Source organism: Chinchilla lanigera, unplaced genomic scaffold, assembly GCF_000276665.1.
Source record: "Chinchilla lanigera isolate Chin_1 unplaced genomic scaffold, ChiLan1.0 scaffold00178, whole genome shotgun sequence".
NCBI classification, from domain to species: domain Eukaryota; kingdom Metazoa; phylum Chordata; class Mammalia; order Rodentia; family Chinchillidae; genus Chinchilla; species Chinchilla lanigera.
Genome location: NW_004955579.1, coordinates 252,791 through 278,407, shown reverse-complemented (window position 1 = coordinate 278,407; position 25,617 = coordinate 252,791). Strand labels below are relative to the sequence as shown.

General features: G+C 46.2%; 1 protein-coding gene and 1 long non-coding RNA gene across 3 annotated transcripts in view; both read right to left on the bottom strand.

Annotated features, from left to right (window-relative positions):
• Dnajb6 (DnaJ (Hsp40) homolog, subfamily B, member 6) overlaps positions 1 to 25,617 on the bottom strand; it is a 58,535-nt gene that overhangs the window by 20,185 nt on the left and 12,733 nt on the right. For both annotated transcript variants that reach the window (XM_005414101.2, XM_005414100.2), the window contains 6 exons: positions 19,072 to 19,162; positions 15,522 to 15,631; positions 13,662 to 13,721; positions 11,995 to 12,105; positions 2,549 to 2,680; positions 607 to 748 (listed from right to left, as the gene is read on the bottom strand). In XM_005414101.2, coding sequence (XP_005414158.1) covers positions 607 to 748; positions 2,549 to 2,680; positions 11,995 to 12,105; positions 13,662 to 13,721; positions 15,522 to 15,631; positions 19,072 to 19,136 — 620 coding nt within the window. In that variant the 5' untranslated portion in view covers positions 19,137 to 19,162. The remainder of the gene's footprint in view (positions 1 to 606; positions 749 to 2,548; positions 2,681 to 11,994; positions 12,106 to 13,661; positions 13,722 to 15,521; positions 15,632 to 19,071; positions 19,163 to 25,617) is intronic.
• LOC106147544 lies at positions 7,597 to 9,667 on the bottom strand. Its single transcript, XR_001232469.1, has 2 exons — positions 9,212 to 9,667; positions 7,597 to 8,168 (listed from the first exon to the last, which is right to left on the bottom strand). It is a non-coding gene; the product is annotated as an uncharacterized LOC106147544 (long non-coding RNA).

Sequence of the window (25,617 nt, the reverse complement as noted above, 5' to 3'; positions counted from 1 at the left end):
GTTGGAGCCCAGCCAGAGCAATTTAGCAAGGCCATGCCTCAAAAAATAAAAACAGTTGGGCATGGTAGTGCACACCTGTAATTCCAGCACTCACCCAGAAGCTGAGGCAGGAGGATCACTGTGAGTTCAAGGCCAGCCTGGGCTCAGGGCCAGTTTGAACTGCACAGTAAGACCCTATCTCAAAAAGACAAAAAAAGCGGGGTGGGCTGAGCATATAGCTTAGGGGTACAGGGCCAGCCTGCCAAGCATGAGGTCTAGAGTTCAATTCTCAATATCGCCCCCAAGAAAAAATAAAAACAGAAATGAGTGGGGATGCAGCTCAGTGGCAGAGCGCTTCCCTAATGTGTAGCAAGGGTAAAGGTCCAATCCCCAGTGTGTCTATCTCTCCCTCTCCCTCTCTCCCCTCTCTCTTCCCCTATCTCCCTCTCTCTCCCTCCTTCTCTCTCTCTCTCACCCACACCCACACACACACCCCTCTATCTATTTAATCTGGAGTTTAGGCATACAATTTAATACTTCCACTCCAGGGAACGTGCATGGCTATTGTGGCACCAACAACACAGCATGACTTATTAAAAACAAAATATGTGACAAATGCCACTATACCTCTTTGTGGTGATTTTTCTACCATTAACGATTTTAGTAGAAGTTGATATAGATTTGAAGTTACCCATCCCACTGCCGCCAAATGACGTGGATGAAAATGAAGTGAGGCCCCCATGACCTAGGGACCCGAATGAAGTAAATCCTACAGGAAAACAGAAAATAATGATGACTGGTAGTCAATACATAGAGTTCCAAATGAAACAGTTCACCAGTTATCTGATTCCGAAAGCCCAGGAAGGCAAGGTCTAAGCAGAAGAGCTGTGGGACCCTGGGGAAAGGGGAACAGCTGTCTCAAGAGCCACTGACCATATCCTGGCATGACACAGGCAACACCAGGCAGCTGCTCCCCCGTCTCTCTACTGGATGCCCTGAGAGACACCCCACGAGCCCAAGGCCCTCCAGAGACTCAGTGTCTTCTGACACCATGTACCCAGGAAGGTGCAGGGGCAGCTGCACCTCTGTGCCACAGGAAGAGAGCAACGTCTCCACCACGGACCATAAGCCTTGACGGCTCAGCCTGCGGAGGGAACAAGGGGACAGAGACCAGAATCACCAAAAGGGTAGATAATTTCCCAGGCTGGGGATGTAGCTCAGTGGCACAGTGCCTGCCTGGCAACCATAAGGTCCTAAGTTCAATTCCCAGTACAAAAATAATTAATAATAATAATAATAAAAATAATTCCACAAAGAATCCTGTAATTCAAAATCAGAGATTTAGCACAGTGACATAGCACTTGACTGGCAAGAGTGAGGTCCTGAGTTTGATTCCTGGTACCCTCCAAAAAAATTACTCAAAGAATCCTGCAACTTATCATGAGAAAATACACACACATCTATTTATGTAATTTATAATTTTCTTATGTCCTCACTATACAGTAGAAAAAAAAAAACCACAATTTTTAAAAATCTTTGTGGGGCTCCTCCTGGCAGGGAAAGGTATCACACAAGCTAGCCAAATGTATGCCCCACATGAAATACTACTTTCTTGGTATTTTTAGCCAACTTCTTTGCATTCTCTCCTGACTTGTGTTTAGCACGTCATAAGATACCTAATGTCAGCACTTAATGGGAAAAGCACAATAAAAACTCCAGTCTGATCCAGCCAACAGTTTACCTGTACAAGTTCTGCATAAGAACAAGGGGAGCCAGGGAGACAGCTCAGTGGCATAAGCGCCTGCCTCGCAAGCACAAGGTCCTGAGTTCGATTCCCAGTACCAAAAAAAAAAAAAAAAAAGGAACGAAGGGGTCCTCGGGAAGGGACAGGCCCAATTTGCCTCTCCATTACCACACCATCGTGCCATGGTGTGTACAATGGCTCCAGTTTGCCAACTTCTATCTGCACACTAAGACTAGGTGTGGCCGGGGCTGGGGATTTAGCTCAGCGGCAAAGCGCCTGCCTGGCAAGCGCAAGGTCGTGAGTTCGATTCCCGGTACCGGAGAAAAACCAAAACCAAAAAAACAAAAACAAAAACAAACAAACAAAAAAGACTAGGTGTGGCCTATACTTCAGGAGCCAGTCTGGCTGCAGCCATGTACCCAGGCTGTGAGTCAGTCTTCCAGTCCTATCAGGTTAGACACTTTCTATGACACTACTTCTGTTTTCTGTTTAACTGTAAAGGAGGTTAGATCATATGAAGGATTTATTGAGACTGTCCAAGTGAGTAATCTTCCACTAACCCAAAACACACATTATCCTTTTCAACCAAGAATTTCATTAAATGTTGTCCTTTATTATTTAGAGACTTTCTAAGCATAACATTCTTGGAACAGAGTAGAGGGGAAATGAAGGTTACTAAGAACCGACTGGTATGCATTAAAAAAGGCTAATTCATCTACAAAGCATCTGTATCAAAAGGAACATACTTAAAGCTGCTGTGATAGAATATTCTAAGTATACTGATTTCTGTCCAGACAACAAAGATTATCTCTAGGGATCTCATACCTGTATCAAATGAAGAAAATCCACCTCCAAAGGATGGAAATCCACTGAAGGCAGAGAAAAAAGAGCTTGTACCACGGCTTCTGCTTCCTCGAGGACCCCTTCGGTTCCCAAAAATGTCTTCAAATGGGTCTTCTAGAAACAAATAGGAACACACAGCGTGAGAATCTTTATTTGTATTTACTTTTTCCATGGAAGAGGGAAAAATGGGTTAATGGTTTCCAACACACCATTCAGACAAGAACAAACAACTTACCAACATGAAGCTATAGTAAAGTAGAATAAGCAACCCATCTACCTCATCCAACACGCCTACTTACTACTTCAATTCAATTAAAGCTGCAATACATAACAGACCATAGTTAAACGAAAGCACTATACATATACATGGACCCAAGATGGTAGATGTGGACCTGAGAGCAGAGGAAAAAGTGATTTTTACATATAGGGGATTGTTTTTCAGGAAGCCCAAATGACCTCTACAAAGCAACGCTGAACTACACATACAGGGTCACTCTAGCACACCTAAGAGTGTGCCGGAAAAATAAAACAGCTGCAGAACCCAGCCAGAGCATCTAGAATCCCTTTTATGTTCCTGTAAGTTTGAGGTCTCAAAAAAAAATTTAGTCAAAGTGAAATCTGAACAACAAGCTAGGGATATAGTTCAGAGGCTTAAGCGCTTGCCTGGCAAGCCTGAGGTTAGGAGATCAATCCCCTGTACAAAAAAAAAACCTGAACAACAAATGGTAAGTGGTAGGCCTAATGTGCTTTAAGAAATGTTCACAGTAAATTGCTAACAGCACACATTATTACTGGAAATTTAAAAATGCTCCTAGTACTGACTTATAGTTCATATTAAACACAGTAATACTGCAATTTTAGAATGAGCACTGAGGGGCTGAGGATTTAGCTCAGCGGCACAGCGCCTGCCTGGCAAGCGCAAGGTCGTGAGTTCGATTCCCAGTACCGGAAAAAAAAACCAAAAAAAAAAAAAAAATGAGCACTGAGAGTTTAGATTTCTTTGTTGTGGTTATCAAACAAGTACTTCACTGAACACGTAAGATTTGCTTATATGTACACACTACTTTTAAAATTTACCCTTTTCTTTGGAATTAGTAAGTGCTATCGTTTTAACAAGGAATCTGTGAGAAACACCAAGGAATCCTAAAGATGCATTAGGACATAAGTGCATGCAGAAGAAAGAGAGGCCATCTAGAACACAGAAGGATTAGCACAGCATGTCTCCAAGACAGAGGACCAGACAGTGGCCAAGGAGGGAATAATGTGTCAAGCCAGAACAGGATGGTGGGAATGCACACAGCAGAGCCTGGCTCAGGACAGTGAAGCTTAGGAGTCCGCCAGGTCCAACAAGGCTATGCTCCAGGGAACAGCCACAGAGAGCACAGAGGGAGCCCCAGCTGACAGGAGGCACCGCAGCTTAAGGAGAGCTGTGACGAGTAAAGAGCTGGCAGGCCGCTGGCTCCAAGAACTGGGCGAGACTGCACGAGAGGGCTGTGTGCGCGAGCACCATATGGGCGCACTCCACCCCTCCAGCACTGCCAGAGATGTACGGAGGGAGAATGAGACAACCGCTACGGTTGCCTAAGCCCAAAACTACTCTGCAACTTGGTGGCCACACTCTACTGTTAAGGCCACCCTTTTAAGGCATTCATTTACGGCAGAGCCTGTGATGTGTGCCTGTACACACTCCTTCCTTCGTGCTCTACATGCACTTGTGCATGAGGTCTACGTGCCTGTGTGAGGCAGTGCCTGTGTTTCCTCCCTCTGCCTCACAGGGGAGGAGCACTAGGCAATGGGGCATCAGAGAAGAAGGTACTATGGCTTCAAGGACCTGGTCTCCAGTGGGGAAGGGTTAAATACATCCAAGCAGGCACAGAGTTGGGGCCAGAAGGGAGAGGACTATGAATAATTTCACGTGTCGACCTGCCTGGGCCATGAGATGCCCAAGTTTCATCCAGCATGGTTCAGAGGTAACAATTGAATCAGTAGTCCCAGGCACACTGATCACCTAAATTTAAATCCACATGAAGGGGCTGGGGATTTAGCTCAGCGGCACAGCGCCTGCCTGGCAAGTGCAAGGTCGTGAGTTTGATTTCCTGTACCAGAAAAAAAAAAAATCTACATGAAGACCTGAAGAGCACCAAAGATATCCATTACTGCAGAGCACACCAGCACTGAGCTTCCTTGACCGCTTCCTCAACTGCCTACGTGTTGAGTCTAAGCCACATCATAAATGACACGTTTCCTGGTTCTGTTTCTCTAGAGAACTCTGACCAATGCAGACCCTTTCACAAGTATCTACAGGCAAGCCAGTATTGATTCACCTCTGGATCCTGACATACAAGCACTACTTCAAACAGATGTCTCTAGCATCACGTAACTCTTTTATTCCAATGTTCTAGTCAAACCCATTATTCTCTGAAAAGCACTAAACCCAATCCGTAACAGCAAGTTACTAAAGTAACTGATAAGCAACAATGTCAAACGTACACCCAAAGAAGTACAATGGATCGTGTGAAGAAAGAACTTAAAACATCACTGACATGGGTGCAACAAACAAATCACCTTGTGGAAAGAAATAGAGGATGTGTGAGGGGTGGCGAAGTCTGGACATCTTTAACAGCGTACAGGAACAGACAGTGACTGACACCATGTGCTTTAACCTAGTGCCAATGCAAGCGAAGAAGAAAGGCAAGCACGTCAATGCTAAGGCTCACACTGTGTACGGAACCCTCTAGGATGAGAGGACAGCAGTGATTAGCTCCTTCTCCATGCCCCGTGTCATTAAAGCCCAAGTACATAGGAAAGCTGAGACAGAAAAGGACAACAAAACAAACCAACACCAAACCTACAATGCATGCCAGGTATTTCCAACACAGGTAAGCACTCTGCTTGGTATCACCAGTGGCCCTCAAGAGGGGAACAAAGAACCCCACAGGCTGCCCCCTCAGGCAAACCCACTGCTATCTCCAAGGAATCCCGATGTCCGAGCGGAGCTGAAAACACTTATTCAACTCCAGGGTCCTACACAGGAGCCTACACACTGAGAACAAAGTAGTGATGCATTAGGAAGGAATAAACAAAAACAGGAACACAGGAAAAGCAGTCATCAACCCCACTGTGCAGCAAGCCTGCAGCCAAGGCCTCTTAGGTGGTTCTCTGCTCCTTGGATCAGCACCCAGAACAGAACCTGGCACCAAGTTACAGGGCAGGAATCATACATAATAAATCAACACACCACTACTTTCAACTTCCACACTAGGGTCCAGCAAGTACTGTATCTTCCAAGAATTAGAAAAATCCACCCACAGCAAAGGATACAAAATATGCTGGACTATGCTGGGGATATAGTTCAGTGGCACAGGGCCTGCCTGGCAAGTGCAGCAAGGCCCTGAGTTCAACTCTCAAGACAAAAAAAAACACCACCACTCTGGACTAGACTATTCTACTTCAAATGCCATGAGGCCTGGTTTTAGAAAAGGAACCCTAGTGACAAGAAGAATGCACATCTGTGCAGCTACAGGACCCGCTTCTTCCCAGAGGACCTTGCTAAGGCAGCAGTGATTTGTGCAGGCATCCATTCTGCTTCTACTCTAAGATGACAATTCTTTGTTCCCACGGTCCCATCTTCTGCCCCACTTCCTATTCCCTTGAACCATGTGCCACACCTGTTCACCTCCCCTGGATGGACTGCTCCACTTTTAAACCACTGTTCCTAGCCTTCTGACACCTATGTGTGCTTGTTTAGGTGCAGCTCTCTCAACCTGTGAGTCGTCACAGGGAACACTGGCTGTCACACAAAGAATATTCAACACAGGCAAGTGTGGGAGTGCACACCTGTAATCCCAGCACACAGGAAGCCTGGGCTACAAAGTGAATTCAAGGTCAGCCTAAACTGCAGAGCGAAACCCTGTCTCAAAAATACCAAAAAGAAAAAAATCAATGCCTATGAGCCAAACACTATAGAAGGAAGGTACTGCCTGCCTGTTGGGGGCAGGGGTTAAGCAGGAAGTGCCACAGAACTCTGGCTGGAGGCCTGACCTCAGAAAGTGCACACACAGCCTTATTCTGTACTTGGGAGGCATAGCCAGCCAGTCCAGGGCCTCATGGCAGATAACACAGTGCTCAGAACAACTCCCCAAGAGGCTACGACCTGCCCTCCTCCAGGACAAGCCAGGATGTGCGTACTGAAGAGCAGCTGGCAGTCACTGCAGCAGCACCATTCCTCATCTCCAGGGCTACACAAAACCTACCCAGACCTCAGAGCAGGAGCTCTCACCTGTGCCCAGGGTGCATCTGCCCAGGATGGCTCAGCAGGGAGACCAGACCACCCTTGCCACCCCATGCGCGAGGGTGCAAGCAGGGACACCCTGTGCAAACAGCTCATCACTGGGCTGCTTTGTAAAGCTATGTGAACAGTGTCTTTGTTGTAGCCACTGTAGCTGGAAGCCAGTCTAACATATTACGTCTCATGTATTATGCCTTACTCCTTGCCGTCTTTCAAACTTCACATGTCCGTGGTTGATGTGTATAGAACTGCGCTGAAGTGATGGAGGACTCTGGCTATCAACACAAAGCCTAGACACACCATCTGATGACAACGCAGGACACAGACACACACCCACTTGTAGGCTAGACATACAGATCTGCTCCACCTCTATCTCTGCATCTTAACATTTCCCACTTTACAACTCATCTTAACAAAAGGGGTCAGGGGTTGTTACCAGCGGAACTGTGGTCCTTCCAAAAAGAGGCTTGGCATCCTAAGGTTAGGTGCTTGTGAAGGCCGTCTTCTTCAGGAATTTGGTCTTTGCACGTAATCAAGTTAAGACAAAGTCACCAGCACTGCCCCTAAAACTGTATTCCTCATTGGCTGCCCCTGTGTAAAGAGGGTTTTGGATGCAGGTATGTACAGAGGGGAGACCATGTACAAACGTAGTGAGTCTGCTCCCTCAGGGACCCAGTTCTACGTACCTCCAAAGCAGCTGAGGTTATCTGACCAAGAGTGGCACTGAGACAAGAGAACCAAGTTTTTTTTCTAGACAAACTTTATAAATGAATTAAATCTCCTTATAAAACAGAGGCCTGGGACAATCCTTTTACAATTTATGATTTTTCTTTGTTCCAGTTTTTTTGAGACAGGGTCTCACTAAGTAGTTCAGGTTGGCCTTGAATTCACAGTGATCCTCCTGCCTCAGCCTCCCAAGTGCTGGGATTACAGGTGAGCGCCACCACACCTAGCATACAATTTATTCTTGAACCAGCAGCACCTCTGGCTCCAGCCCGCAGAGCTCCTCCTCACAAAGCTCCTCCTCACTCCGCAGTGACGCGTACTCCTCGCTGAGCTCGTCCTCTGCATCCCAGGGGCTGGCTTCCTCCTCACTAGATATGGGGCCCAGCTCCTCACTGAGAAGCTCGCCTTGGCCCCAGCTACAGCCTTCACTCAGCTCCTCATCACTAAAGAGATCCAGCTCCTCGCTGGAGATCACATCCAAAACCTCACTGCTCTCTTCACTCAGGATGTCTTCTCCTGTCTCCTCAAAAGAGGGCTGGTCTAGATCTTCACTAGGCTCCAAGTCCTCACTGGACACTTCCTTGAATCCTGGGGAGTAAAATGAATGACTCACTACCTTAAATTGAGATCCCAGCTCAGAAAAGAAGCTTCACCCTGCTCACAATTACAACCCTCCAAGGTCTGTTTCCCTGGGTTTCTCCACGCCATGCTCCATTCACCAAGGCTAACAAGATTGCCGCCTTCATGAAGGGAAAATGCCAAGGTGCAAATATAATGGATTTCAGGACCAATTTTGGCTTTCTGAAGTGCAAATATAAATAAAATGTTGTTATACTGATCCTCCCAGAGGCTAGTTTCTACCCTGACCACTGGGATCCAAAGGCAGTGCTCTGAGTCCTTTCCTGAGAGCACACGACACTAGGCTGGCAACCCAAATGACAAGTGAGACCCCCCACTCCAGGTTAGCCTACGCTCACTTAATCTGCTGAAGGTTTCTCTGCATATGCTGCACATTATGAGGATTTAAAGCATGGCCAGTGGCCTGGCACTTTCCGAGCATGGCCTGAAGACCACACTTCTCCCTCTGCTGAGAGAGCTGCTCCCGTTTATACTGAGTGGCTTAGCTCCACAGGAGTGGACCTCAAAGGAGGCAGCAGGGAGACTTATTCCACACAGAGCTTTGTATCTGAAAAATGCAAAGTGGAGCTCAAAAGTATCTTACACAACAGACTTCTTTCTAGATGACGCCTTGTTTAGCTGCCCAGAATGGCCTCAAACTCATCCCCCTGTCCCTCAGCCTCCCCATGCATCTGGGATGACGGGCACAGGCTACTGTACCTCGCTATCTTACTTAAAATGGATTTTGAGCGATTTCTTTGAAAGCCAAATCAGGAAAAATGAAAAAAAATCATGTGAAAAATTAAGACTGGGGCTGAGGATATATAGCTCAGTGGTGCAGAACCTGGCTGGCAAGTGTGAGGTCCTGAGTTTGAGTCCCACTACCAAAAAAAAAAAAAAAAGCAAAACTTAAGACCGAAACTACCATGGTACAATACAGGGACAACATAACTGGGCTGTGTATGTGATCTGGATGCTAAGCCCCATCCCTGCGTGCCACACGCTACACATACCACCAGAGGGCTGCACAGTGACTTCACACACGTAGAAGCTGTTGAGCACCTTCGTTTCCTGTGTATAAATCCTTACAGCCTGAAAATGGAAGTCCCCTAGAACACCTACAAAAATGGATGGAAAAAAAAAAAAGGATGGAAAAAGCAGGTGCCTGCTGTGAGGTTTGAGCAGCCAGAGAGCAGCTTCAGTGAGACTGGCACTGGACAATTCCAAGAACTCAACTCATTCATGCTGAACTGTAAGTCCATATCTTCTTTACAACGAAACGCTCAAGGAAATCATTAATCATTTAAGAGCACAACGCTCTCACACAGAGATCACTGATACCTGCTTCCTCCTGTGCACCCTAGAACTGAAGCCTAAGGTTCGGGAAGGGCAGGCCCCTTGGCCACTTGCAAACCCAGAATTTCAACCCCTGCCATGTCCGACCCACAAATCAGTCACTGTGAGATGGAGACCACTATGAAGTGGCTCTGAGCAGGATTTATATTAACCCACTGGCTTTTCATGTTTACTTGTAAGTCTGCCCCCAAGGCCTAGGCCCCTTGTCTGGAGGTGGCAGCCTGTAATGGCAGGTGAAGCCCTGGCACCTCAAAGGACAAGACAAGGCCACAGCTAAGCACACCTGGCTCCAACCTCAATTAGCTAGATAAAAAGTGTAACTTCTGTGAAGGCCTTCCTGCAGATAACACAGTTCTCCTAAATTAACACAATGGCAGCTGGGGATTTAGCTCAGCGGCAAAGGGCCTGCCTGGCAAGTGCAAGGTCGTGAGTTCAATTCCTGGTACCAGAAGAAAAACAAAAAAAAAAAAAAAAAAAAACGAAAAAAAACCACAATGATTACTTAGAGAAGTCCTTGTAGGGACTCCCAAGGTCCTGCCATTCAAGACAGACTCCCACCTTTCTTCAGTATTCTGTGCCCTTGTTCTGATAACTAGTAAAGTATGGGCCACTCAGAGACATTTCTTCTTAGCCCCCAAAGAACCTCAAAAGTTGTTAGTTTTGAACCTCCCGAAGTCCAAATTTCAAACCACTTGACTCTTTTATTTAAGCCTTCACCATCCGTTCATTTGGGAGACTGCAGGCCTGATCAGTCTGCAAGAACTAGGGGATAATATTAACCAGACTACTGTGGAATCTGCTGAAGATTATAATGCAGTACAAAGGTCTATCACATTAAAGACAGAAAATTTCAGTCAGCAAAGTGTTTCTTGAGTAATAACTACTTGCCCTTGAAGGTCAAATAATAAAGAACATAACTGTATTTCTACTTCATATACTACAAGTACCCCTTAACAGGAAATGCTTAGAAGCAGAAATGTTTCAGATCTGGGATATTGTTTCAGATGCTGAAGTATCTGTATGAAACATCAGGTGAATGTTACTCATCAAAAAATAAAAATATTCCAAAACCTCAAACTTTCTGAGAGTCCCATCAGCTCCCACAGTGTTCATGGCAGGCATGAGAGGACCACGCAGTCCCCCATGCCCTCTCATGTGAGCACTCTCCTGCTTCAAAGCAGTGGTTTTAAGCTGGCAAGCTTGCCACCCTGTGGTCACCATCAATCCCTCCTCAAGCAGGACCGCTCAAAGTCAGGCCAGAACAAAGAAGGAGTAAGCCAAGCATAGTGGCACACACCTGTAGTCCCAGCACCTGGGATGCTGAGGCAGGAGGACTGCCACGAGTTCAAGATCAGCCTGAACTACAAAGCAAGACCCTGTCTCAGAAAAAAAAGAAAATAAGAGTAAGGACAATCTCTAGGAATCCCCATCAGAGATAAATCACAGGTCTGCCTACACCATCCTAAGGCCCACGACCCACCAGGGCAGGGCCAAACTGCTCCTCTTCATGCCCCTGGCAGGCAGGGAGTGCGACAGGTCTCTCCTGTGCTGTCATCACGGGTGGACACAACTGCTCTTCCTCTCTTCCCTCCTGGGGGCTGCCAGTGGTGTTCAGTCTCTTCAGCCACACTCCAGGCAATGAAGGAGGCAGACACAGGACGTGTTTCCCCTCCACGTGCGTGAGACAAAAATGACAGTGGCAGCACATTCAACTCTGACCTCCCAAGTCATCCAGAGCACATCAGAGTCCCAAGCAATCGGAGGAACTCCTAACAGCAGTCACAAGAGTACATGGCACACTACTTGTGTCCACAACAAACAGGTGACCAAGGTCTGGCATCAGGACTGGGAGAAGCAGAGAGAACACCTATGTTCACAGTCCAACAACTGTGAACCAACACAGTCTCCTTCCAAGAAACTCTCCTCTCCTGCCACCGGGCTCCACAACTGCTCTGGCCTCAACTGTCACAACACAATTAGAAAGAGAGGGAAAGGCTGGCAGATGACAAGTCTTCTGAATAGCATCTACCACGTTTAATATTTTATCAAAGAGACTCCATGGCAAATTCACACAAACTGGTGTTCCAGAGCAGGGCTGAAGCAGCAGCTCAGTAGCAGGGTATCTGCTCAGTCATCCCAATGCCCTAGGTTCCATCCCCATCACTCACATCCTCACACTGACCTGACAGAGCACAGGCGGGGCAACAGGACCACACATAGTCAAGAGAGAATACATCAAAGCCTGCATTTTCCTAACGTGCTCCCTACACATTCAGTAGTCTTCCAAAAGGAAGGCAGGAAAGGTCCGACCACTTCTGTGCTGCTTAAAATCAAAGATTAATTACAAAACACAACGTAACAACACAGGAAACACACCACTGGTCCTCACCAGCCACGGGACCCAAGACACACACACACACACACCGAGGGATCTACTTACCAAAGAAGTCGAATGAAAATGGGTCCCTTCCACCAAAAAATTCCCTGAAGACATCCTCCGGGTTCCGGAATGTGAACCCATACTCAAATGGACTGTCAAAGTGACGTCCACCTACACAGACAAGAGAGACAGGGGTTAGTTTATGAATTCTAAACTTTGAAGCAAAAAATGACCTAAAAAGAGAACATACATCTGCGGTTCTGTGACTCAAAATGAACGCTACCCTGACCAAAGCTATCTGTGTGTCAGGGCTCAGCCCTCAGCAGAGAAGGTCCCAGCTGGGTTCCCTTCACTGCTACTTCTCAACACAGATTATACCCACTTTCTTACCCTTTTTTAGTCTTGTTGAGATGGGGCTGCACTATGCAGTTCAGGCTGGCCTTAAACTCACCTTGTACCCCTGGCTGGCCTTGAACTCCCAGGAAGCCTCCTGCCTCAGCCTCCTGAGTGCTAGCATTACAAGTGTGCACCACCACACCTAGCTACATGCATTTGCAATGCTTGTTGTGAAGGCATATAAAAACCCAGAGTATAAATTACACAACGTCCATACAGCTACAAGATGACCGCATGGGTTCAGAGGACACTCTGAGAAACCCACACTAAAAGTACACACACAACAGCAGGTCACTACAGGGATTTTCTGAGACATACACATTTTGTCTGCCCTTTAAACCCAAAGGATGTTTTAATTAAACGCAGGTTAGTGATCTAGGGGTGAAAGCTCACAGTACAACACTACAATGAGGGTAGATACTGTGTCACATCTACAGTAAGTACATCAGTAAATACCTTCTAATCAGAGGCAGGAGGGGAAAAAAAGAAAAATACCTCCTACTCGAACAAAAGATTCTGGTTTTGTTTTGGTGTATTTTTGAGACAGGGTCTAATTAAGTAGCTCCCAGCACTCAGGGGGCTGAGGCAGGAGGATAGCCATGAGTTTGAGGCCAGCCTAAACTACATAGTGAGATCCTGTCTTTGGGAAAAAAAAAAAAAAAGAGAAACTAAGTAAGTAGTTCATGCTGGCATTACAGGAACATACCACCATCCAAGCTTAACAAAAGGTTTTTAATAGCTCTGTGATTTTTGGTTGTTTTTTGGGTGGCCTGTATTATTTTTGTTGTTTCATTTTCTTTTGAGACTACTTTTGATAACCCTAGGGCATTCATAGTAAACTACATCCCCATCCTTTTATAAATTTCTTATTTTGAGACAGGGTCTCAGTAAATTGCCCAGGCTGGGCTAAAACTTATAGTCCTTCTAAGTACTGAGGTTTCAGCTGTGTACCACACCAAACCCAGTTTTTTTTTGTTTTTTTTTGGTCTTTTTTTTGAGACAGAGTCTCGCTATGCAGTTCAGGTTGGCCTTGAGCTCACTTTGTAGCCCAGGCTGGTCTCGAACTCACAACAATCCTCCTGCATCAACCTCCCAAGTGCTGCGATTACAGGTGTACGCCACCATGTCCAGCTAAGCCCAGCTTTTTAATAACTTTTTGAAAATGTCAATTTCTCCACCCACCAACCAATTCAGCCTACTTTTTAGTTTGCACCTATATTTATTATCATGTAGCTTAACTGAGATTCAGTAATTCACAATTGGGAAACAACTCAAATTCAGAGGAATTTGTCAAGATCTTGTGTCTTCAAACAGAAAATTCATTCACATACCTCCTCCTCCACCATTTAATCCTTCTTTGCCATATTTGTCATAGATGTCCCGTTTTTTAGCTTTAAATTTGGAAAAAAAAAAAAAAAAACTCATTAGAGCTATGTTCTTTTCAAATCCTCAAAATTCAACTGATAAGATGTAAATCAGAGTTCAGCTTCTCAGAAATTTTAAGAGCTAGGCTGCCCTTACTTCCTAAAAGAAAGATGAACAGAAGGGAAACCTTATGTATCTGTCTCCTAAAAGGTGATTCAGAAAACTTTTTAAAAATCCTATCAGTCTTTAAGAATTATAAATATTAAAATATTTATTCCATTAGACCATTTCTTTTATTCCACTGTCCAGAATGCTTTACACACTAAAAAATTACATATCCAAATATAAAGCCATCACACCATCAAAGCGAACCTTCCACAGTCCTGAGTTGTGTGGACACCAAAAAAGAGATAGCCCAGGCCTGCAGGCCAGTGGCCCTGCGGAATAGCTGAACACAAGACTCAAGTGCCCTGCTGCTGTCCTCAGGCTTAAAACCAGCCAGTTTCAGGTAACCAGAGCCCTGGTAACAACAACCCTACATTGAAAGATAACTCCAACTGGCTAGAGGCTGCCTAAGGTTATGTGAAAAATATATTCTCCCTCCAAAAAAATCAGACCAGACCTTTTTTTGGGGGGGTGGAGGGGGTGTCTTTTTGAGACAGGGTTGCGCCATGCAGTTCAGGCTGGCCTTGAGCTCACTTTGTAGCCCAGGCTGGTCTCGAACTCACAACAATCCTCCTGCCTCAGCCTCCTGAGTACTGGGATTACAGGTGAGCGCTACCACGTCCAGCCTCAGACCAGATCTTTTGTGGTCATGTAAAAGTTCTCTTTCTGGCAGATATAAAGTATCAGTCTAGGGAAGGGGAAAAACAGGGAAATAAGTTAAAAAACCAACACATGTTATGTATATATGCACTGCTACCATGAACTAAAAAAAACAGTGTCCACGCAGTCCTTATCTTTCTCAGGTCCAAGGTCCTTGAAATCCCTCAGACTGGGAATGCAGAATGAGTCCACTATATACCAGGTAGGATACCTGAAATCTCCAACATCATTCCCCTCAAAGTCCTACCAGCTGTTTTTAGACTGTAAACGCAATCATGATTCCCTTTAGAACACCAGGGACAGAGGTATGTGGGGTCATCACAATTAGTAGCACAGGGTACCATATGCTAGTCACTGTTGAGGCCAAGTGACAGTTCAATGAACTCCTCCTAACATCACTTTTGAAAAAAATGATAACCTACTACCTGACCACATGTAGACAGACTTCCTGTGGTCAGAGAATCAGTGCCCGACCTTCCTAGTGCCTTTGCCCTGACTCATGCCAGCCACTAACTACTGCAGCCCCAGGGTAGAGGCAGTAATTTTCCAGCCTGTGGCACTGTTCCCACCCGGCCCTTGTAATCTTCTCTGCACCATGAATCACTATTCACAGCATGTTCTAAAGTCTAAATTTGAGCAGTATGTTCAATTCCCTTCTCTCTCAAAGTCGTCCTTTCAATTAGGAAAGCTCACTAAAGCACTAGCAACAGGGGCAGCCACCCACTGCAGTGACAGTCTAGCATCTCAGCCCAACCCTAACCCTCAGCTACTCAGACCCAGGATGCTAAGTGCTGTATAGTACTCCGAGAACCTGGTGGAAGCTTGCTCCTCAGCACTCACTGGTAATACTCCAGCTCCAATCTCCATGCAAGAAGGAACACATTCTCCATGGCCCTCGAAGCCAGCTGGAACATGGTGAGTCCCGTGTGCCCACACTCTGCTCACCCCTGCACACCAACTAATCCACTCAGCCCTGTGCAAGCCCAGCTTGTGCCACTTACCGTCTGATAACACCTCATACGCCTCAGCCACTTGTTTGAATTTTCGCTCTGCTTCCTCTTTATTCTCAGGATTTTTATCTGGGTGCCACTGTAGTGCCAGTTTCCGGTACCTTGAAAGAGTAAAGAGTATCATTCATGTCCAAAACCCAGAAGTCAATTATGTTTAAAACTAATGCAGCTAAGCAACAAAATGATTTCAGAGGTGCCATCTGGTGAAATTAATCCTAATTTTAGCTAGAAAGTTCCCCTTTGCCTGAGAAGAGTTCTGTACTTCCAGACACTAATACGACGAGCTGACTTCCAAAAACCTAAGTATGTTTGCAGTTCCAAACATCCACAACATAGGCCCATGATTACTGGCAAACCACACAAAAAATGTATCTGGGGGAGTGGTCCGTGTAGAAGAGGCCTTGGTCAGTGGGCAGTAAAAAATCCAGCATATCGCCCTTATCTTTTTATATTGCCCCTATTTCCTCAGCCAGCCTGGCAGATCACTGCAACAAAGGTGAGTCATCTGCCACAACACAGACCAGGTTGCCAGGATCCCACCACCGGCCACCTGTTCTGCAGTCAGTGTGGAAATGGGAGTTTAGCAACACTGGTTTTGAGGACAGGGAGCGTAGCTCAGCAATAGAGCATCTGCCAGCATGTGAGGGCCTGGGCTGGGTCCTCGCACCAAAGGAGGAGGGGAGAAGCCTTTAGCTTATCAGCAAAGCATAAGCAGCACACATTTAAAAGACAGTGTACTGGGCCTGGAACATTCCTATAATCTCAGCTAACGAACAGGACAGCCTGAGTCCTGGACACTGAAGGCCAGCCTGCGTGACTCAGTAATACCCTGACTGAAAATAAAAAATACAAAGGGTTGGCGACATGGCCCAGTAAAAAAGTTGGGTTCCATCCCTATTATGGAAAAATAAACAGAAGGCATGTAGCATTAAGAAAAAGGAGGAATGTATCCCTCAAAATCTAAAACAAGAATAGGAACCTCACCAGCCATCCAGTGTTCATGTGAAAACTAAATAACCTAGGAGAATCCACTCCGAGATTCAATTCTCTCTGTCCTGGGTCATACACCATTGAAGTTTTGTTAACTGAAGGTGAAGGAGCCAGGAGCATAGCTTGGTCATAGACAGTGCTTATCTATCAGGTATAAGGTAGAGGATCTAATCTCCCACGCCATAGGAAAAAAACAAAACAAAACTAAGATGTAATCTAAAGCTTTAGAGAGAAGGGTAAGCAGTAGCATACTATTTCCAAAGCTGGCCTCCACACCTGCCTAACCTATACACCAGCACTTCACTGATCCTTGGCCTGTGATTCAAACTGGAGTGGAAACTGGGTGCCTTAGGAGACCGAGAGTGAGGTGGTGGCAACACACCCTGAGTCCTCACATGGCCGGCACACACAACAAAGCCAGGAGCCCACAAGGCAGCAGTTCTTATAATGGACACCACTCCACGGCTATCATGCTCAGCCACAAGGTCAGTATTTACCAAGTGAGAAAATCTTACTGCTTTTAAAGGTAATGGCCTTTTCTAAATTCACACTTCCAAGTCATCCTGGAGATACCAACCTTACGGAAAAGTAACCTACTCTCTATCTCTAGCACAACCAAAAGCACACAATTCTATCAGTGAAAACAAAGACTCTGTACATTCTGTGCTTATTCAACAATAAGACTCAGAATTGTCTCTTTGGTCCACAATCTACTAAAAGTACTGCTGGCTATTAACTGACCAGTTAGAGAACAGTGCAGACCTAAATCAAGCGCCACAAGTAACACACAGGATGAGAAAACCACACACCTGACTGGTCTCCCCAGGGGGTGCTGTGTTTACAATCCCTTAGCTGAGGTCTGAAACAAGAATACTCTGCAGGCAACTTTACTCTACCCAACACAGGCATTAGCCCATCTTTTCTTGTTATTTAAAAAAAAAAAAAAAAAAAAGGTGGTGCTAGGGATTGAACACAGGGTCCTGGGCATGCTAAACATGCTCTATCACTGAGCTACATTTCGAGCCCTAACTCAACAAACTTCCAGTCTTCATAGTGATATACACCTATAATCCCCAGCTACTAACCCCTTCCGTAAAACAGAACAGTACTGGGGCGTGGTGGCCCATGCCTGTAATCCCAGCACTCGGGAGGATCATTGTGAGACCAGCCTAGGCTACAAAGTGAGTTCAAGGCCAGCCTGAACTGTACGGCGGAGATCCTGTCTCAAAAACACAAAATAAACACCGTTTTATGTAGAGGTACAGATTTCATTATTTCACAATTTGGGGGGGGAGGGGGCGGTACAGGGGATTGAACTCACAACCTTGGGCTTGACAGGCAGGCACTTATGCCACTGAGCTATATCCTCAGTCCTATTTCACAATTAAAGAGTGGTTTCAATAACCCTGAGCTTACCACTCGCTCTATAAAATTTTGTTCACATTAAGGCCTGAATGAGCTGCATCCATCCAGAGAACCTTTGGAGCCACCTGTGACAGTTCCACACAGATACCAACAGGCAGCACAGCAGTTCTCAAATGTTAGGGTGGACCAGCACAATCTAACACATAGGTTTGGGTCCAGCCATCCCAAGGAAGTTGGGGCACTCTCCTCTGACCCTTAACCTCCAAGTCCAATGGAAAGGGTACTTTAGAATTACTCAACACTCTCCATGAATTTTTGTTGTTGTTTTTTTTTTTTGTTATTTTGTTTCGGAGACATGGCCTCCCTTTGTAGTTCAGGCTGGACCTGAACTCTCTATGTAGCCCAGGCTGGCCTCAAACTCAGTGTTCTTCGAGCCTCAGGTTATTGAGTGCTGCGATTACAGGTCTGCACCACCTCGCTCACCTTTTCTTTTCTTTTCTTTTTTTTTTTTTTTTTTTGGTCTTTTGAACAAGGTCTTACTATGCAGTTCAGACTGGCCTTGAGCTCACTTTGTAACCCAGGCTGGTCTGGAACTTGCACCAATCCTCCTGCCTCAGCCCCTTGAGTGCTGGGATTACAGGCATGTGCCACCATGCCCGGCTCAACATTTTTTGTTTGTTGAGACAGAGCCTAAGTAACTCAGACTGGCCTCCAGCTCGCAATAATCCTACCTCAGCCTCCCAAATTCTGCCCGTCATGATGGGGCATGCCTGCAATCCCAGCACTCAGGAGGCTGAGGCAGGAAGAAAAAAAATAATTCTCCATGAGTTTTTAATGTGCCTCAAGCAAATAAAGAGTTCCAGGACCAAGGCACAGCAAAAGGAATCAGGTGATCCTGCTGCCCTACTGGCAAGATAAGGGCTAGGCCAGGCCCAGATGTGGCACACATCCATTGCTGTCTAAAGTTAAAAATTAATAAAACCACATGGCACTGACAGTACACCACCACATCAGATACAATCTATAGACTGCTCTGCAGCTAGTGGTACAGCACTTGCCCGCAAGTGAGGCACTCGGCTCCACCCTTACTCTGCAAAATAAGCAGCAAGGGGGCTCTAATATGTAACAGAAAAAACAGGTGTGCCACCCAGTCACCAGTGTGCAACTGCAGCCATACAATACTTACGCCTTCTTGATGTCCTCGGGGGAGGCATGTCTCTGCACGCCTAGAACTTCATAGTAATCCACCATGTTTTAACAGTGTGCTGGAACAAGTCCTGCAAATAAAAATGTGTGGTCAATGACAAGGCTGCCAAGGCTGGGTTTGTCACAGGGTGAGAGCTGGGTAGGAGGGAAGGGTTCAGCTACTGACCAGAGAGGGAATTTCCATAGCCTGCTACTAACCTGTCAGGCAGAGCCTGGTCTCTGAGTCCTGGTTCTAAGACTCATGCCCAGAGACCTCACCGACATGGGAAAATGCTCTGGAATAGCCTAACAGTAGCCTAAACCAAATAACCAAGCAGGTAACTGAATACTGAGGCAGGCAGCGTCCAGGCAGCCATTTGACGAGAGCTAAGAGGTTTGCTGCGTGTATCCTAGACACAACCGTATCTAGAAGCTTCAGTTACCTCCTCCCTTTACATGCTCCTGTGCCATGGAGCTCCAAGGACAAAAACACAGTCCCTACACCTAAGAAACACCTCCCAAATACTTCACTCACTCTATCAGAGGGTCGTGAAACCCCTCCCACAAGCTCCCACAGAGAAAAAGGAGACACCCTGGACTACGGTTATTGGCGGGGCATCCCATCTCCCACACCACACCACTGCCGAGGCCAACGCTGACTGACAGAATCACTGCACAGGAAGTCTTTGGGGTAGGGGAAAGTAGCAGCAGAGTCTTGCTTCACCTGCTCCTTCACCCAACAGCAGAGGGAAGTCACTCTGCTCCTGCCACCTGTGCAGCAGTGGAGCTCAGGGCTCACACAGGGTTGCAGCATGCCTCTTCAAAACAGGACGTTCCCTAACCAGCTTTGCTTCTTTAAAGCAGACTGCCTAAACCACTTTGTTAAACCAAAGCACACATCGCTGAGGATGCACCTCAAGAACAGAGTACCTGCCCTTTAAATAAGGGGGAGGGTTATGTTGGGGAAAACACAGGTCTGGGCTGAAAGACACTGTCACCTGATGAAGCGAGACCTTCTCTTGAGCTTCTCTGCCCAAAACTGAAGCAGGACTTTCAGTAACCCCCACAGAAACCATAGTTTTGAAGAGTTCAAAAGAAATATTCTGACTGTGAGCAAACAGCACACATGCAAATAACCTTCCTAAAGCCAAGTTGCTGAAGGTGAACAATGTCAAGGTTAAACAAAGCCCTAACTATGTATGAGCTACTTCATTTCTCAAAACAAGAGGCATAGGGGCTAAGGGTATGGCTTAGTGGTACAGCGTGTCTGGCATTCAACTCCCACAGCCAACAACAAAAACATGGTTTTATCATATACGTGTCTGTGTATATACATATACTTTTTTTCTTTTTGGTTTTTTTCTTTTTCTGGTACCAGGAATTGAACTCACGACCTTGCGCTTGCCAGGCAGGCGCTGTGCTGCTGAGCTAAATCCCCAGCCCCTACATACGTATTTTTATACATATAAAAATCAGGATTCAGCATGTGTGTACACATCTGCTTGTTCAACTAATGGGCAAGACTCTGGATTTGCAGGCTGTGACTTGCTTCTCAGGCACAGGAACGAAATGAGGAGCTGCAACTAAAATCCCCAGAGGAGCTACAGCTCCTCCAAGGGCTGTAACTCTAAGGAAGGAGAATAAGAGAAGGTCCTCTCACTCAACTACAGAGAGGGAAGGAAAGCACCCTAAGAACATGAGGTCTTGAAAACCTCAAACATGCAGAATGAAACTTTGCCATCACCCTTTAAAACTATCTCAGGGCCAGAATACAGCTCAATGGCACAGGACCTGCCTGACAAGTGCAAGGTCTTAAGTTCAATTCCCAGTACCTACCCAACCACCCACCCAACCCACCCCCCCCCCCCACCACACCACCCACCCAACCCACCCCTACCCCGCCGCCCCGCCTCGCAAAAAAAACTATCCCAATGTCAGCTGGGCATGGTGGTGCAGCCTCAAATCACAGCACTCTGGGAGGTTAAGGCAGGAGGATCACAAAATTTAAGTCCAGTCGGGGAATTTAGCAATTTAGGAAGACCTTGGTTCAAAAAGTAAAAAGGGATGAGGTTGTAGCTCAGACCAAATGCCCTGGGTTCAATCATAGCACTGCTGCATGCACATGCACAAAATCCACAAATTTTAAGATGTGAGCACACTTGGGCTGGGGATATAGCTCAGTGGCATAAGCACCTGCCTGGCAAGCGCAAGGTCCTGAGTTTGATCCCTGATGCTGCAAAAAAAAAAAAAAGAAAGAAAGAAAGATAGATTTGAGCACACTTAAACTTGACTGAATGCACCTAAAATAAGGTATTCCAACTTAATAACTAGAAAACACAGGCCTTGCCAGGCGTGGTGGCGCATGCCTGAACTCGGGGAGTTCGAGACCAGCCTAGGCCACAAAGTGAGCTCAAGGCCAGCCTGAACTGCATAGGGAGACCCTGTCTCAAAAAGACAAAAACAAAAAAAAACCACATACCTTACAAACACACATACATATGATCCACCCAGATTTTAGAACGCTTATGAAAACAATGGGAAAAATAGAAAATACCAAAGAAACATCTGAAAACCTCAAATCTGGTTTTTAAGAAAGCCCCTGGATAGCCGGGCATGGCAGCGCACGCCTGTCATCCCAGCACTGGGGAGGCTGAGGCAAGAGGATAGTTGTGAGTTCGAGACCAGCCTGGGCTACAAAGTGAGCTCAAGACCAGCCTGAACTGCACATCGAGACCCTGTCTCAAAAAGACCAAAAAAAAAAAAAAAAAAGGAAAGCCCTTGGATAAAGAAAATCAGGATATTTTTTAAAGTATATCAAGCTGGGCATGGTGGCGCATGCCTGTAATCCCAGCACTCAGGAGGGTGAGGTAGAAGGATCTTTGCAAACCTGCAAGTTTGAGACCAGCCTGGGCTACAAAGTAAGCTCAAGGTCAGCCTGAATCACATAGAGACCCTGTCTCAAAAAGACAAAAAAAAAAGTGTATCAACTATGTATCAATTCAATGGATTAACATGACATTTAGGAAGGAAGGTATAGTCTTCTAGAAAAGATTCTTACATATTATAACTCTAGACCTAAAAAGGCTAAGAATTCAGAATAAACTACGATTTGGCATTTAGAATATCAAAACAAGTACTTCTCTTAAATTGATTTCTAGAATTTTTCAACTACAAATTAGGGAGAAAAAACATAATTATTGCAACTTCACATTAAGATCTCTTCGTGTGTGTTGCTGGAGTCACACTGGAATGTGGTTGTAGGTACAGGCAATTTCAACTCCCTCTGGAAATCTTCATGCAAAATATTAGGGGGAAAATGGTAGTCTATGTATTGTTAAAGACTAGGGAGGGAGCCCCCAATCAGAAAGGGACCCACTGGTTTCACAGTAGCAGCACACTGGCCAGACCAGCTGAGTAGCAAGTGAATGCAGGCTCTGCAGAAAGGGCAAGCAACCGACCCTGCTCCACCCCAGGAATAGGGTAATCTTGTAGCTTCCAGGACCAGACTAGACTATGCCAGACCAGCATCTACCACACAGCAGGAGGGGCTGAACAGCAGCAGGAAACCCACATCCCCTAAAGCTCTTCCTCAAAAGACTAGGCAATGACGTAAGCAACAAACCTCAGTACCCAGAGGAGACACACAAGGGAAACATGCTGAATACTCAAAGAACAAGGGTAGAAATCTCAGGACTGCCTTCCAACTCCAAACACTAAAACCCTCTCTGAGCCACACACAGCAAGAGGCCTCCACTGTGTCAGATGGCACTGTGTCCACACTATTACTGCTATAAATCCAAAGCACGCATTTTTTTTCCAAATCTATTTGTCCCACATTCGCACTAATGTGTGCATGCACACAAGTGATGGTAGTACCATGGCAACCAGATCCCATGCAAGGCAGAAGATGGACAGTTACGAACACAAGCTCAGGGCTGGGGATTTAGCTCAGCGGCACAGCGCCTGCCTGGCAAGCGCAAGGTCATGAGTTCGATTCCCGGTGGGGGGCGGCGGGGGGACAAACACAGGCTCATCGCCTGGCATGGTGGCACACGCCTATAATCCCAGCACTCTGGAGGCTGATGCAGGACAATCAGGAGGCTGATGCAGGAGAATCATTGTAAATTCGAGACCAGCCTGGGCTAGAAAGTAAGCTCAAGGCCAGCCTGAACTGCATAGTGAGACTCTGTCTCAAAAAGACCAAAAAAAAAAAAAAGAAAAAGAAAAAAAAGAACACAGGCTCACACTTGAGGCCACATCTGCTAGGTAAGGGACGCTGTGATGACTCAGCTACTCAAACCTCCAGAGCATACACACCCCCCTCATCACGCACCACCCACCCCCCGACAGGTACAGGGTTAACAAGGCAATGGCTATGCAACACCAACCAACAGTGCCTGCCACCAGGTGATGCTAGGTGATGCTAAAATGCTACTCACTGAAGAACACAAACATGCAAGAATGAGATCTATCTTCCAGTCCAAACTTTGCTGCCTCATATAACTCCCTACCACCACTTGAAACAAACTCTGTTTCAGGGTCAGTATGACAAGCCTCCAGGGTACAACTCCAAATGTTTAAGGGTTTGCCCTGTCTGACTTTAAAAATCCTTAGTCTCAGCTCGCTGTTGCATTGGTCCCAGAAGATCCTGGGAAAGCGCAAAGGGCTCCAGTTCCCTTTCAGCCACCCTGCCCTGTAAATACCTAGTCCCCATGGAAGCCCCCCCTTGTTCTCTCCTCAGGCTTCAGACACAAATAGACAGATGACCGTACAGCACAGCGCTTGGGTGTCTACAGGCATCCCAAATAGAACATGACCCAACCTGAAGCCTCCATCCTCCCTCCCTTCTCCAAACCCGGTTTTTCTCTAGTGAATTCTGCGCTGAGCACGCAGGCTGAGGTTCTACCTGTCCTAGCTTGAAAATGTCCCCAGGACATATCTCAGCAGCAAAGCACCTGCCTGGCAAGCACAAGGTCCTGAGCTCCATTGCTGGTGCCCCCCTCCCATGAAAAGAAAATCTCCCCAGGCCATCTACTCTTCTGTCTCCCGCATCACCATGTGTCCCCCTCTAAGGACTACAGGACCTCCTGATTTCACCTGGCCCACCTCTCACTATCGGGAAGCTCAGAAATATGCAGGCCTTTTTTTTTGGTGATACTAAAGATGAACCTAGAGCCTTCACACTGAGCTACACATCTCCAACATCTTTTTACTTTTTATATTAAGACAGGGTCCTGCTAAATCGCCAAGTTGAGCAGAGTGGGTTCAAACTTGTGATCTCTTGCCTTTGCCTCCCAGAGTGCTGGGATTACAGGTAGACACCACCACACCCAGTTACTAGTGTGCAGATTTCCTCAGCAACAATTACAACCTGTGGCTATGGACTGGACAAAACCAGCCACAAGCGACAATGTCAGGCCCATCTAGGGTGAAAGAAAATCAGAACAGTGCACTGTCATCGGTCTGGCCTTGAGGAGAGAAAAGACAAACCCAGGACATTTCACCAAGCAAGAGACATCACCAATAACCACAGGCTGGCAAAGAAAAACAAGAGTTAGCTTGTCTGTCACCTCCAACATGACTCAGAGTAAAGGTCACAGCTAAATGCAATCTGGATTCCTGAATTGGTTTCTGGGGCAGGAAATGTAGTTATTAGAAAACAGGTGGAATATGATAAAATATACGGTGCACAGCACTGTCCCAACACAAAATTCTTCCTTTTGATCAACTACCATATTTATATAAGATGTTCCACTAAGGAAAGCTCAGCAAAGGGTATACAGGAAAACCTGTCCCACCTCCTGTAAACCTAGAATTTTACAGGCTGAGGTGTAGCTCAGTGGTACAGCACTCACCTAACAGGCACCAGGCTCACACTAGGTTTGACCCCCTAGCACCACCCAAAAAAATCCACTGTACTGTGCCTGACTTTGTGACAATTCCAGTTAAAGTATTACCCTATTAGGAAGAAAGGGACTGAGGCCCACTTCCTAGCACAACCAGTGTGCGAGCTACTAGCTGTAGGTGTGTACTGAGGTTGCACCAAAGCTTGTGCTATAAATGGAGAAGCTGTGAGTCTTAACTCAAAATACAATCTCTTTCCAACACTTTAAACCTCAAAACTTGGGGCTGGGGATTTAGCTCAGCAGCACAGCACCTGCCTGGCAAGCGCTAGGTCATGTGTTCAACTCCTGGTACCAGGAAAAAAAACTCAAAACTCCCTTTCCACTTTCTAACAAGTGCCAATAAAACACAATAGAAATTCAAATAGATGATGTATAGGCCTGGTGTAGTAGTACATACCTGTAATCTTAGCACTCAAGACTCATGCGAGTTTGAGACCAGCCTGGGCTACAAAGTGAGCTCAAGGTCAGCCTGAACTGCAGAACGAGACCCTGTCTCAAAAAGACCCTGTCTCAAAAAGATTTCAAGGCCAGCCTAGCCTACAAAAAAAAAACAAAGAGCAGGTAGATAACACTTGGCTGACCACTAAAAAGTCCACAAGGTAAAGAGACAGAGACAGAAAATTAGCTAATACTCCAAGTTA